The sequence below is a fragment of the Emydura macquarii genome, unplaced genomic scaffold (genome assembly GCF_026122565.2).
Source record: "Emydura macquarii macquarii isolate MOO-44397 ecotype Brisbane River unplaced genomic scaffold, CSIRO-AGI_Emac_v2 contig_1300, whole genome shotgun sequence".
NCBI lineage: Eukaryota > Metazoa > Chordata > Testudines > Chelidae > Emydura > Emydura macquarii.
Genome location: NW_027131437.1, coordinates 68,894 through 82,164, shown reverse-complemented (window position 1 = coordinate 82,164; position 13,271 = coordinate 68,894). Strand labels below are relative to the sequence as shown.

General features: G+C 60.6%; 1 protein-coding gene across 1 annotated transcript; it reads right to left on the bottom strand.

Moving 5' to 3' along the window:
• Positions 1 to 468: 468 nt before the first annotated feature.
• On the bottom strand, positions 469 to 10,615 carry ADGRF3 (adhesion G protein-coupled receptor F3). Its single transcript, XM_067550558.1, has 9 exons — positions 10,528 to 10,615; positions 7,967 to 8,176; positions 7,115 to 7,258; positions 6,519 to 6,715; positions 5,262 to 5,453; positions 3,148 to 4,560; positions 1,269 to 1,310; positions 1,022 to 1,084; positions 469 to 507 (listed from the first exon to the last, which is right to left on the bottom strand). The coding sequence occupies exons 1-9, from the start codon at positions 10,613 to 10,615 to the stop codon at positions 469 to 471; spliced, it is 2,388 nt and encodes a 795-aa protein (XP_067406659.1).
• Positions 10,616 to 13,271: the final 2,656 nt, after the last annotated feature.

The following is a 13,271-nucleotide window of genomic DNA, read 5'->3' as shown; positions in this document are numbered from 1 at the left end:
CCCCTTAGCATCTGGCTTTTAAACCTGTCTCTCCTAGGTCAGCCCTGCCCCCTCGTGACCACAAGGATGATGAAGCGTGATCAAGGCTCAGAGGACAGAAGGCTAGATCCATGCTAGTGCCACTCAGCCGGTCTCTGACCTTCTCTCCCACATGGTCCCAGACACAATCCCCAACACACCACGGTGTCAGCTTCAAGCAAGCCAACAGAAATCCCCAAGGTCCCGGACAGACGTCTGATCCACAGCACCTGCCCCTGGCAGAGACCCCAGGGCTGTGTCCCTTTTACGTGCCGAGGACTCGTAGACTTTAAGGGGAGAAGGGACCATGGTGATCATCTAGTCTGACCTCCTGTGCACCGCAGGCCACAGAACCTCACCCACTCCTCTTAACAGACCCTGACCTCTGGCTGAGCTACTGCTGTCCTCCAATCATGGTTTGAAGACGTCAAGTGACAGAGAATCCACCATTTACACCAGTTTAAAGCTGCCAGTGACCCGTGCCTCATGCTGCAGAGGAAGGCGAAAACACCCCCAGGGTCTCGGCCAATCTGACCCGGGGGGAAATTCCTTCCCAGCCCCAAATCTGGCGACTCTTACAATCTCATGCCAACAACGCACCACACTGACCTGAAACTGATGACAGCTCACATGGCGGTTATGCCTGTCTCTAGCCACATCCCATGTACTGCTTCGGGCCAAGACTTTCGGGGCAGTTATAGAATCAGAGAAGTTGGCAGTGGGATTACACCTCATCCCCGCTCACCACCTCCCTCCCCAGGGCATTGTCTGGGTGCTTCTAAATGATACAGGTGCCCCTCCCTTGGGAGTCTGTTCTCAGCTCCAGCCGACCTTCGCCGTTGGGAGACGATTTTGCTAGTCAGGCTGGGTGACTGGCTTGTCTTGAACCCGTGTCACCCTGTGTGGCTGCTCCCTTCTTCCCAAGGTGAGCATGCGGGAGGCACGGCGGACCGCAAACCAACTCACTCCTACTGTGCTAAACGGGAGCTGGGATCAAACTCACCTGGGAGGTGGCAGCCATGGAGCTGACCTCTTTATGGACGCGATGGAGCAGAGCGTCCCGCACCTGTAGGAAACACAAGGTCACTCCTGTTAGCCTGTCGGAAGACAGGATATTGGGCGAGATGGACCATTGGTCTGGCCAGCATGGCCGTTCTTAGCTAGTTAAGATGGCGATTGTTTTTGAAGGCTGTCTGGAAGTGTCTTTGGTCAAGAGTGAATGATGCATGCCAGGAAGAGGGGCAGCTCACCTTCTTGTCCATCAGGCAGCCAAAGACCAGGATGAAGACACCCTGCGTGAAAGGGAAATAAAGGGCATTTGCTTATCGATTCCCAACGAGTGCTGCTCCAATATTGTCCAGTGAGTCAGAGAATCCTAGAAGATGAGGGTTGGCAGAGACCTCAGGAGGTATCTAGTCCAACCCGCTGTTCAAAGCAGGACCAACCCCAACTAAACCATCCCAGCCAGGGCTTTGTCAAGCCAGGCTGTAAAAACCTCTGAGGATGGAGATTTCACCACCTCCCTAGGTAACCCATTCCAGTGCTTCACCACCCCCTGAGTGAAAAAGTTAAAGGCTGCTATCAGGTCGGCCCTCATTCTTCTCTTCTGCAGACTAAACAAGCCTAGTTCCCTCAGCCTCTCCTCATAAGTCTTGTGCTCCAGCCCCCTAATCATTTTCGTTGCCATCCGCTGGACTCTCTCTAACTTCTCCACATCCTTCCTGTAGTGGGGGTCCCAAAATTGGACACAATACTCCAAATGCGGCCTCACCAATGCTGAATAGAGGGGAATAATCACTTCCCTCCATCTGCTGGCAATGCTCCTACTAATGCAGCCCAATATGCTATTAGCCTTCTTGGCAACCAGGGCACACTGCTGACTCGTATCCAGCTTTTTATCCACTGTAACCCCCAGGTTCTTTTCTGCAGAACTACTGCCTAGCTCGTCGGTCCCCAGTCTGTAGCTGTGCATGGGATTCTTCCTTCCTAAGTGGAGGACTCTGCACTTGTTCTTGCTGAACCTCATTAGATTTCTTTTGGCCCAATCCTCCAGTTCGTCTAGGTCACTCTGTATTCTATCCCTACCTTGCAGGGTATCTACCACTGCCCCCAGCTTAGTGTCGTCTGCAAACTTGCTGAGGGTGCATCCATCCCATCCTCCAGATCATTAATGAAGATGTTGAACAAAACCAGCCCCAGGACCGACCCCTGGGGCACTCCGCTTGTGACCGGCTGCCAACTAGACATGGAGCCCATTGATCACTGCCTGTTGAGCCTGATGATCTATCCAGCTCTCTATCCATTTTATAGTTTATTCATCAACTCATACTGTGGGAGACCATATCAAAAGCTTTGCTAAAGCCAAGGTATATCATGTCCACCGCTTTCCCCATATCCACAGAGCCAGTCATTTCATCATAGTTGGTCAGACATGACTTGCCCTTGGTGAATCCATGCTGACTGTTCCTGATCACCTTCCTCTCCTTCAAGTGCCTCAGAATAGATTCCTTGAGGACCTGCTCCGTGATTTTTCCGGTGACTGAGGTGAGGCTGACCGATCTGTAGTTCCCCAGATCCTCCTCCTTCCCTTTTTTGAAGATGGGCACTAGATTTGCCTTTTCCCAGTCATCTGGGACCTCCCCAAATCACCATGAGTTTTCAAAGATAATAGCCAATGGCTCTGCAATCATATCAGCCAACTCCCTCAGCACCCTCGGATGCATCTGGCCCCATGGACCTGTGCATGTCCAGCCTTTTTAAATAGTCCTGACCCTGTTCCTTCAGCACTGAGGGCTGCTCACCTCCTCCCCATGCTGTGCTGCCCAGTGCAGCAGTCTGGGAGCTGACCTTGTCTGTGAAGACAGAGACAAAAGAGGCATTGATTCCCAACCTATAGTCTGATTTCCTGATACTTGTGAGGCTCAGTATGGTTAGCTCTAGACACAGAGGGACGGGGACATGGCTGGGCCAGCCCTGAGCCGTGGCAATCCCTAGCTGCCTGTCCCTCATGGGCTGCTGGTAGCAGGCTGCCAGGCCGTGTGTCTGGAGGTGCCCCCCGTACACCTGGAAAGAGGTCACAGGCAGATAGAGTCTTACATAGGTGGTGGATCGCAAAGTCACGTCACCTACCTGAAATGAGTTGAGGACGGCGAAGAGATAATGGAACAATTCAGAGGCCTGGCTTGTCATGGTGACAACCCCCAGCCCCCAGGTCAGGCCAAAGACGGGTGTCAGGATGAGCAGAGCTTTGAGAATATTGAGCAAGGTTTTCCTCTCGTCTCCCTGGGGTCCCTCGGACACCGACGGCCTCATCAGCTTCATCACCACAACGAGAAGGATCAGCACGTTGACCAGGACAATGACCAGGACAGGCACGGCGAAGGCGTAGATGGCCCCGGTGTGCACGTTGAGCCAACAGGCCATGGCCTGGACGTAGCCCTGCGTGGGGAAGTAAACGGCCACGGCAGCGGCTGCAATGACAAGCGGGCACAGGTACCCCATGGTCACCATGAAGGGCAGGACGGAGGCCGTGGCCAGCTGGTGGAAGACGAAGACCAGGCGGTGGAAAAGCATGAGGGCTTGGACGAGCATCCAGAAGAACATGGCCAGGTAGAAGAAGTGCGTGAAGAACGTGGCAGCCACGCAGAGCTTGTTCTCGTGGCTCTTGGCCATCCAGGTGGAGCCCAAGAACCACAGATTGCCCATCAGCAGGGACAGGGCGATGTTGACGAGAGACAGGTAGCGGAAGTGCGAGATCTGATTCCTGACCACCGACCGCCAGACCAGGGAGTAGATCCCCAGGCAGAGGAGCAGAGCCAGGATGGAGGCGCAGACCCCGAACTTGCTAAGGAAGTCCAGCCAGAAGCTGTCCGCGATGCTATGGATGGACATGAGGACGGAGAAGGAGGTCAGGTGCTGGCAGGTGCACTTGGTGGCGGTGCCTGTGCCCAAGGTCTGGCATCCCTGAGCGGACCAACCTCCTTCCCCGCGGAACAAGCTGTGGTCCCAGAACACGCACTGGGGCCTCTCCTCCCCAGAGGCTGCCCCAGCCTTCTCCCCTGTCTGGTTCCCGTGGCCGAAGCTCATGGCAATCTCAGCCTGGCTCACGCTCCCATTGCTGGACATGATGTTGCTGGAGAAGAGCAGGCTGCCGAGGACATAGCGGGAGCTGTTGAGCCCTCGGCCATAGTTTGGGGGCAGAAATCTGCCCAGCTTCTTCAGCACCATGCTGGTGACGGTGACATTGGCTCCCAGGCGCACCAGCTCCGCCACCACCTCCTTGCTGATGTGGACTTGGAGCAGGGGCTGCGTGCGGAAGGTTTTGGTGTAGTCGGTCGGCGAGTCCGGGTGGAAGACGGACCCCTGGAGCTCGACGTTGGGCAGGACGAAGGTGAAGTTGCCTTCCCCGGGGACCAGCCGCCTGGTGATGTTCTCGATGGACTGCAGGAACGTGGAGGCCGTGGAGGGGACGCGAGCTTGTGCTGCGACCCACAGGGCGTCCGGATCGAAGTCAAGCATCTGGCTGGCAGCGGCCAGGAAACTCTGCCAGAAGAAAGACGGCATTTGCCAGCGTTCGGTTGCCTCTGGGGCTGATTCCCAGAGCTGGCCTCTCCCCTGCACCCCAGGGAGTGACAGCGGCTGGGCTCCGTGTCTATGCTGCGACCTCACTTCCCCCACCCTTGGCATAGGCGCTAACTGCCGTGACTCATCCGATGTTTGCTGGTGAATGCTGACATTCTACTGTCCCCGTTGCCCGCGGGGTGTCTGTGTGGGTCCCCCATCTAGCTCCATCTCTGCTCTCTCCCCATCCTCCCCCCGCATTTCTCTTCCCGTCTGGCTCCCCATGCTTGCCATTGAGGGCCAAATCCATGCACGGTGTAAGAAAGCTAGTGCCGCGGGTGGGGACAGGGTGTCTTTGCAACGCCCCATGCCACGGAGGCCGGGTCTGCCCTGAAGTCCTGGGGTGCTACTGCAATGTAAACGGGAAATAAGAGTAATGACGGGCCGTGGGGAATGTCGTGTGTCGTTCCCGGTGGCCGGGTCTCCCAGCAGAAGGACTGAATGACCCCATGCTTCCCCCCCTCCCGACAGCTGTGATCAAGTAGGTGGGTGCAACGTCCCCATGGAGCCTCAGTGCCCTGTGCAAAACATCCAGCATCCCCCCCCCCCCATCCCGCCCTGAGTGGGCAGCCCATGCCCTGCCAGGTCCGCGAGCCAACCCGCGCGGCGTCCCGGGTACTCACGGTCACCATGCTGCTGTTGAGGTGCACGGTGCTGTCCGTGGTGATACGGGACATGGTGTCCACTATGGTCACTAGAACCAGGAGGTCCAAGGCGTTGCTCACACGGCCCTGCCCAGGCTGAGTCTGCACCCTCAGCCACTCGATCAGCCGTGCCAGCTCGCTCCGGGGGTTGCCCAGACCTGCCAGGAGCAGCTGGAGCGTGACAAGAGAGAGGGGGAGAAGGTCAGCCAGCGCAGGTGTGTGAGGGACTGAGATTTCATAAGCCGAGGCACCTGGACGAACTCAGGGACCAACGTTACGGAGCCTTCCACTTCCAAGCCGACCCCTCGCACTGGTCTGCAGGGCCCCAGCCCCCCCCGGCCATGCAGGAGGGGAGCCAATGCAGGCACCAAAGTCAGGGGCAGCTTCTCAGCTTCCGCAGGATGGTGTGGAGGGGAGGCCTAGGCCCCGGCGGGTCTCGGTCTAGCCCCTTTCTCCACGGCTGGAGGCAGCTAGCTGACGACGCTTTGCACTGACGGACGCAATGGACAAGTGTGTTGCTGGAAGCTCTGCTGTGAATTTCCAGGCCCTCATTCTATAGCCAAGAACATTTCCCGTACACCAGCGAAGGGGCAGCGGCAGGATCCTAGCAGCGGGCCCCTCGTTCCTCTGCGCAACAGGAAGCATCAAGATTCCACCAGCTCCCTAGGTAACCCATTCCAGTGCTTCACCACCACCTTTTTCCTAATGTCCAACCTAGACCTCCCCCACTGCAACTTTAGACCGTTGCTCCTTGTTCTGTCATCTGCCACCACCGAGAACAGCCTAGCTCCATCCTCCCTGGAACCCCCTGCAGGTAGTTAAAGGCTGCTATCAAATCCCCCCTCAGACTAAACAAGCCTAGTTCCCTCAGCCTCTCCTCATAAGTCTTGTGCTCCAGCCCCCTCATCATTTTTGTTGCCCTCCGCTGGACTCTCTCTAACTTGTCCACATCCTTCTTGTAGTGGGGGACCCAAAACTGGACACAATACTCCAAATGCGGCCTCACTAATGCCGAATAGAGGGGAATAATCACTTCCCGTGACCTGCTGGCAATGCTCCTCCTAATGCAGCCCAATATGCTATTAGCCTTCTTGGCAAGCAGGGCTCCCTTGCGGGGAGAGTGTTAGCCATGGGGTGCGTGAGCCGTGAGGCTGGCATGCAGCCACTGCGTGGAAGGCAGGTAGGCTGGGATCCTAGAGCCAACGAGCGAACGGGTGGCACGAAGCCTTGGCTCACCTGAACGCGGCGCAGTCCAGCCAGGAGCTGCCGGTCGGTGCACTGGGCTATCACCGCTCCCCAGATCCCTTCGGAGGAGCAGCTCCTCTGCACCGTCCCGGCTCTGTCGTCAGGGCATGAGATCTCAGCCACCCGCCCGGCCTTGGTGGCGGCCCAGCTGCCTTGCGCGTCGTCGCTGGGACAGAAGGGCTCCCCGGCTGGGACGGCAGAGAGGGGAGAAGAAGACAGCGTGAGGGCAAAGCGGCTGGGCCGGGGACAGCGTCAGGAAATAGCAATCCGCTGATGCGGAGCGAACACCGGGGACGAGGCCCGCACAAAGGAGTGGAGACGTAACGCACAGACCGATTGTCAGTGACAGTCTCTGCGCATCTCCGGCGCCCTCCGCCATCAGACAGCGGGAGATGCTCTCCCCATGGGGGCACGGACGAGCGGAGAGTACCACGAGGGCCCCCGAGAGTTAGGGTGGCTGGACGCTGTCCCCCGCCAGAGGGGCTGAGCGTGTCATGCCTTCATCAGCTGGGGGTGAGAGCCGGGCCTGGCCCCCGGGGAGCCGAAAGGACCAGCAGAATTCCCGGGGCTGGCGTAGCGCGTCTCACCTCGGATTCCAGACACGGTCACCACCGTCTGGGCCGAGCCCAGCCCCTGGCTCTCGAACACGCACTGGTATGGGGTGTCCTGGGCCGGGCAGGTCTCCAGGGCGAGGGAATGGCAGAGAGGGTCCGTGTCGCCGACCAGGTCAGCTGCCAAGGGAAAGAGGGGACACAGGCAGGCGCGTGGGAGCCGGCAGGCAGCGCACACGAGCTAACGGGCTCAGGGGCTGGCGGGGCGGCAGAGGCCAGGCTGGAAAGCGGGAGGCTCCAGCGAGGACGTGTCTGACCTCGGCGCGCCTGACCGACGCACATTCATTAATTAGCATCAGCCGCGGCGCAGGGCCGGGGCCGCTGCAGCACGGAGAGGGAGACGACTTCTGAAGGTCACACGGCCCTTCAGTGACGGCCAGGAAGAGGGCCTACTTCCAGCGCTAACCACCAGGCGACACTGCCTGCAAGACCAGGAGGAGAGGCTCTTTTGGGCAGCATGCCGGCAGCCCGTGGGGCTTCCTTCCGGCCGGCGGTGGGTGAAGGAAAGCCTGTGGCGACACGTGGCCTTTTATACAGCCACGAGTGACCAGCTCTGGAAACCGCAGCTAAGCGCCATCACGGCTGGGCTCAGCCGGGCTCCGGGAGGAGGTGTCAGCATTGCACAGCTGGCTGGGCCTGTCCTCGCCTCCCGAGAGCGCCAGGCTGGCAGGGAACAAGATCCTAGACCAGCTGCACCACGGGCCTGAGCCAGCCTGGTGAGTCCTGGTTCTCGGGCGGGGAACGGCCCGTGGGCTCCACTCCCAGCCACAGCCAGCGCAGGGTCCTAGTGTTTGGGGGTTGTGTGGCGCTCCCCCCCACCCCACGCACCTGGAGCTGTGGGGCCGGGGCTCCAGGACACGGTGTAGGCTCCGCCTCTGTTCCTGATGCAGCACTGCAGGCTTATCCCGCCGGAGGCGTTGCAGTTCATGGACACCTGGGCCGGCCCCTGGACGATGTCGTCGGGGCCCAGCGAGACGACGACGCGCTGCCGGAGCTGCGCCTGGGAATTGTTGTGGACGTACTGGCAGACGTACTCCCCTGCGGGACGGCAGGCTGGGGTCACGGGCGGCTCGCTCTGCCCCACAGCCTGCCTCGCAGGGGTGAGGAAGACAGTGGGAGGGGGCACCATCTGCAGCCCAGGGGGGGGATGATCGCTCCAGCTGGCACCCGAGGCTGGCTGGGTGCTCGGCTGGGGGGACACCCCTGCTGTGGGTGAACCAGTAAGTGGCTGCGCTCCAGGTCAGCACAGGGAGCGCTGGGCTACCAGTTTTTGGATGAGGCGTAAAACTTGGGTCCTCAGCACTCGTGATCGCTGAAGGTCTCAGGGGCTGTGCCCAGAGGCGAGCATGAGCCACGATGGCCTGGCTGAGCTCTGACCTGAAATCCACCCCCCACCCCTCGGCACTTCCCCCTGGAGATGTTGTAATTCAGTTCTTCTCCCTGCAGACGCTGCTGGGGCCTGTCGCCTGGTGCCAAATTCCTGCTCTGCTCCAGCCTGTAGGTGATCAATGTGCTGAGGGTGTCTCACAGGCTCATGTGCCAGGGTCCTAGTGGGGGGGAAGGACTCCTGCATAGTCCCTAACTAACTAACTAACTAACTAACTAACTAACTAACTAACTAACGTGCCTGCACAGCGTCAGCAAAGAGGCCAAGGATGGGCATCAAACAGCGTCACCCCTTGCCCTGTGGTGGGTGGGCCAGACCTGATTTCCACAGGGTCCTGCAAAATTATTGCGAGGTGGCGGAGCAGGTGCCAAGGTCCCCATGTCTCCACTGAATACTGACAAATCTCCAGCTGGCCTCGGTCTGGCTCACCTGCGTGTTAGTCGTGTTAAAACAGGTGTGGAGACTAGGAGAATGTGTTTAGACTTCCCTGACTGCGTGTGAGTGGCTGCCTGCATTCATCTCACTTATTATAACTGCATCCCCTGGCGTAAGGTCATAGCAGAGCGGTTGTACTGTGAGCCTCTGTCACCGTGTAAATCACCAGCCAGGAGAGGGCCATACACTAGTGGGCAGGGCTGATCTCTGACAGGAGGTGTGATGCCCTGCCCAACAGGAAAGGTCCATCAACACCAGATGGGATATACTGGGACGTTAAAGAGGACAAAAGACGTTGGTTGTTTTGTCATCCCCCGCTGAAGAGGTGTCATGCAAGTGGATTCCTCCCATCAGCTGAGTTTGCAGCTCAGAGCACAAGGGAGGAGAGGGATGGAAACAAGAGAAAACAGGATCTAACAAGCGGGAACACGATCTCTGTGCTGCTGACTAGGCATACGCGAAAGATCCCCAGCTGCTTAGCCTGGCTTAGCCCTAACGGAGCTTGCTTGTTGTAGAAGCTTCTATTATCTTTTGAAACTTAAGATCGCAACTCATTTGGGTATCTCTGTTGACCTGCTTTAACCTTGTCAATAACTCTCCGGTTTCCTTCTCCTGCTTAGTAAATCTTTATAGTTTATTCTAGGATTGGCTACAAGTGCAGAGATCTAAGGTGCAACTAGCCTGGGGTAAGTGACGGGTCCTGTGGGGCTGGGAGTAACCTGACTATTGCTGTGACTCCTGGGGTAAGGGACCATTGTGGCGAGACAGGTCGGGAGACCGGCTGTGACTCCACGGTTCGGCTGTCATGGTGCCTGAGGGGTTCACACCTGGCAGCAATCTACGTACAGAACTCAGCCAGTCTGGGGTTTGTGCCCTGGGGCGTAACAGTCTGCCCTGAGTGTGGCACCCGCGTTCTTGAGTCACCGCAGGCAGTGTTACAACGCCAACAAAGGACAAGTCAAGAATCCCTCTCTTTGTTCTGGGCATCTGGACGTGGTAAGAGCACATCCTGGAATGGAGAGGCAACAATCCCAGAACAGCTCCACTTCCTGACAGGGTAATATTGGCCCACGTGGCTGGATGGCCCCGCATTGATTTACTGGGGCTGGTCCTGCTCTGAGCAGGGGGTGGGACTAGATACCTCCCGAGGCCCCTCACCTTCTCTGATTCAACGGGGACTGGGTTCCCCTCCCAGCAAGGTGGGGGGTTCCTCCAGGTGCAGGCTGACGGGTGGCGCTTGCACCGCCCCTGTCGGACCTGCTCTGAGGTCGAAGGGCTTCCAGGCCAGCCCCTTTGCGCCCGTGTGAAATCCAGAAAACAAGCCACAGCACCCGTCAGCAGATTGGAGGGGCTCCCAGAGAGGGGGCCCAGGAAGGGCGGCAGGGTTAGTCTAGAGAGACTCGATGACCTCTCCGGCTGCCCACGATTTCACACATCCCCCCGGAGCGGTTTGAGCTGGGTTTCTCCGGCTGGCGATGGCTGGGAGAGCCTCGGGATCCCACTGTCTGCACCGTGCCTGTGCTCCTACCGCTGGAGTGCAGGGGGGAGGACCGCGAAAGGGGGGTACCTGTCCAGTCCAGGGAGAGGGAGGTGACTCTCAGGATGGCCTCTGAGCCGTTCGTCACCAGCAGCACCTGCGTCCCGTTGCGGAGCATCCACACCGAGCTCCCGTCGTAGCCCAGCAGGTACCACGTCACGTCGGAGGCTCCTGCCGGCAGGCTGAAGGCGAGGGTGAGGTCCCCCCCGGCCGGGATCAGCAGCGGGCTCGGCGTTGGGCTCGCGGTGGCTGGAAAGAGATGCAGGGGGATCACGCCCCGCGGGCCGGAAGCAGCCCTCGCCGGGCCCTGCCCAAAGCAGGACCCTTCTGCGCAGACCAGGGGCCAACGGTGGCCTTCGGCCACGCGGACAGGACACCAGGGGGCTGTGCGGAACCCAGCCCAGCATGCCCACCAAGCCTCACCGGCCCAAGAAGGGGCCAGGAAGGGGGGCAGGCCCCTTTCCAATGGGGCACTGACTTTTTTGGGGCACCCCACTTGTTCCGCTGGCCCCTCTGACAGTCAGGCCCGAGCCCCCCTCCATCGGACACCTCTGCCCGGGGCTGGCAAGGCGAGATGGGAACCCAGGAGTCCTGCCTGGCGGGGATCGTTTCACCTGCTGCCTGAAACAGCACCCGGCTGCCCAGCCCCAGGGACTGAACCGGCTAGCGGGACTCTTGGCTCCTCCGGTCCCTGGGGCAGGGTAGGGCGCGGGGGGCGCTGGGCCGGTGCTTGCCTGTGGTTGTGGGGAGCAGCGGCTGGCAGTATCCCGGGCTGTCGGCCGTCCAGCGCAGACAGCTGCAGGGGGAGAGCAGGTCCCCGCAGCTCACGTACAGGAGGCAGAGGACGCTGTCCCACTCGTAGCCCGGCAGGCAGCGGCAGTCCCGGCTGGTGCCCTGCATCGGGCCACACTCTGAGGAGAGAGGAGACAGTGAGGACGGGGTGGGAACCGCCTCGGCCTGAGGTCTGCCCTAGGGTCCCCTGGGGGCTGCCGAGCCAGCCGGAGGCTTCCTGGAGAACTCCCTGGACCCTCTGCCATTGCAGCCAACCATGGCACGGGGGCTGTGGGGGGAGACGGACGCGGGTCGGGCAGTCCAGGGGCGGGGGGCAGATGGACGTGTGTCAGGCAGTCTGGTGGGGAAGGACGTAGATCAGGGGTCGGGGGGGAGGACGCAGATCAGGGGGCTGCGGGGGGGATGGACGTAGATCAGGGGGCTGGGGGGGAAGGACGCAGATCAGGGGGTTGGGGGGGAAGGACGCAGTCTGGGCAGTCGGGGGGAGGGTTGGCTGCAGGTCAGGCGGGCTGTGCGGGGCAGGAGAAATTCCCTGGCTGCAGGGCTGCGGGGCCGGCGTGTTACTCACGGGTGGTGATGGCCAGGGCCGTGATGTTGCTCCCAGAGGCCGCCATTGGCCGGGGCGCGGGCAGAGCCCCGAGAAGCGGCTGGATCTGGGCAGCATCCATCGTCCCCGGGACCAGCGGCGTCAGCGTCACATAGGCGGCGACACTGAGCGGGCCTGAAACGCCAGAGCGAGCCGGTCTGGGCAGGGGGCTGGGAGCTGTGCCCAGGCCTGTGCTCCCCCCACGGTGTGTGGGGCATCCGTCGCCCCACAGCTCTTCCCAGCCTGGCCCTGTCATGCTGCCATGGGGCACCGGTGCTGTGGAGCGGGAACACCCCCGCCTGGACTCTCATGGCCCCGGGGCGAGAGGGGACCAAGTGATTAGGGCACTCCCCTGGGACGTAGCAGAGCCAGGGTCATGTCCTGTCTCTGCCGGATGCCCTGGGCACGTTCCCTGGCGTCTGGGAACAGCGGCACTGCCTTGCCTCCCCAAGAAATACATCGAGGACCATGGCGCTCAGACTCCAGGCCGTCAAGGGGCCCTAGATGTCTCCGCCCTTCTTGGATCCTGAGTAGGGGGCCCTCTAACCAGATACATCCTTCTCCTTCCTGACACTGCCCCTCCTGGGGTCTGGCTGCAGCCGTTCCATCCCCCGCGGCCGGAGAGCAGCCGGGCAGGGCAGCATCTGGACTGGTGGGAGCTGGACCCTCCCCTTGCTCAGTGTCGCTGGCTATCTACGCCAGCGCCAGGAAACCTGAGTCCTGGGGCTCGGATCTGGGCCTGCCCTCCTGTGGGTGGGGTGTGGCGGCTGGGCGGGGGGCCTAGGAAGTGAAAAGCCTGGGGGCTGGGGCTGCAGCGTTTCCCTCCTGTCACTCCAAAGTCGCTCCGCTCTCCAGCCGCTGCTGTGGGAGCTGTCACCGAACCCTGGGCTGGTTCTCAGGGCCGGCCCCTTTCCCGCCATGCGCTGACCACAGTGTGAAGGCTGTGAGCCGCCGCTGTACATGCCCTGGGGAGGTGTCCCAGGCCTGCCTGAAGGCAGGGTGCTCTGCGGGGAGGCGTGCAATCTGGGGGGGCTGGCAGCGGTCCGTCTGCAGAGAACCAGCCAAGCGGAAGGTGGGTGGAGGTGGGCCGGAGCAGCCTGCTTTGTCGCTCCCTGTTTGGTTCTTGTGTGTGATCAGTCTGACTGCAGGGGGACGGCGCAGCCCCCCAGCAAGAGTCACCGTCTCGGTGTGTCCGCGGTGTGCACCACACTTCCCCTGCCCTTCCCCCAGCCCATCCTCCCCCAGCACAGCTGAGAGCCCGGACGCCACCACGCCCTGCTCACCCGTTGTTCTCCTGACTCGCTCCAGGGGGATCTGGGTGCTGCCCTCCCGCGCTGGGCGCCTGAGACCCTGCGGAGAGAGATTGAGCATTAGTGAGACCGCACAGGCTGGCAGA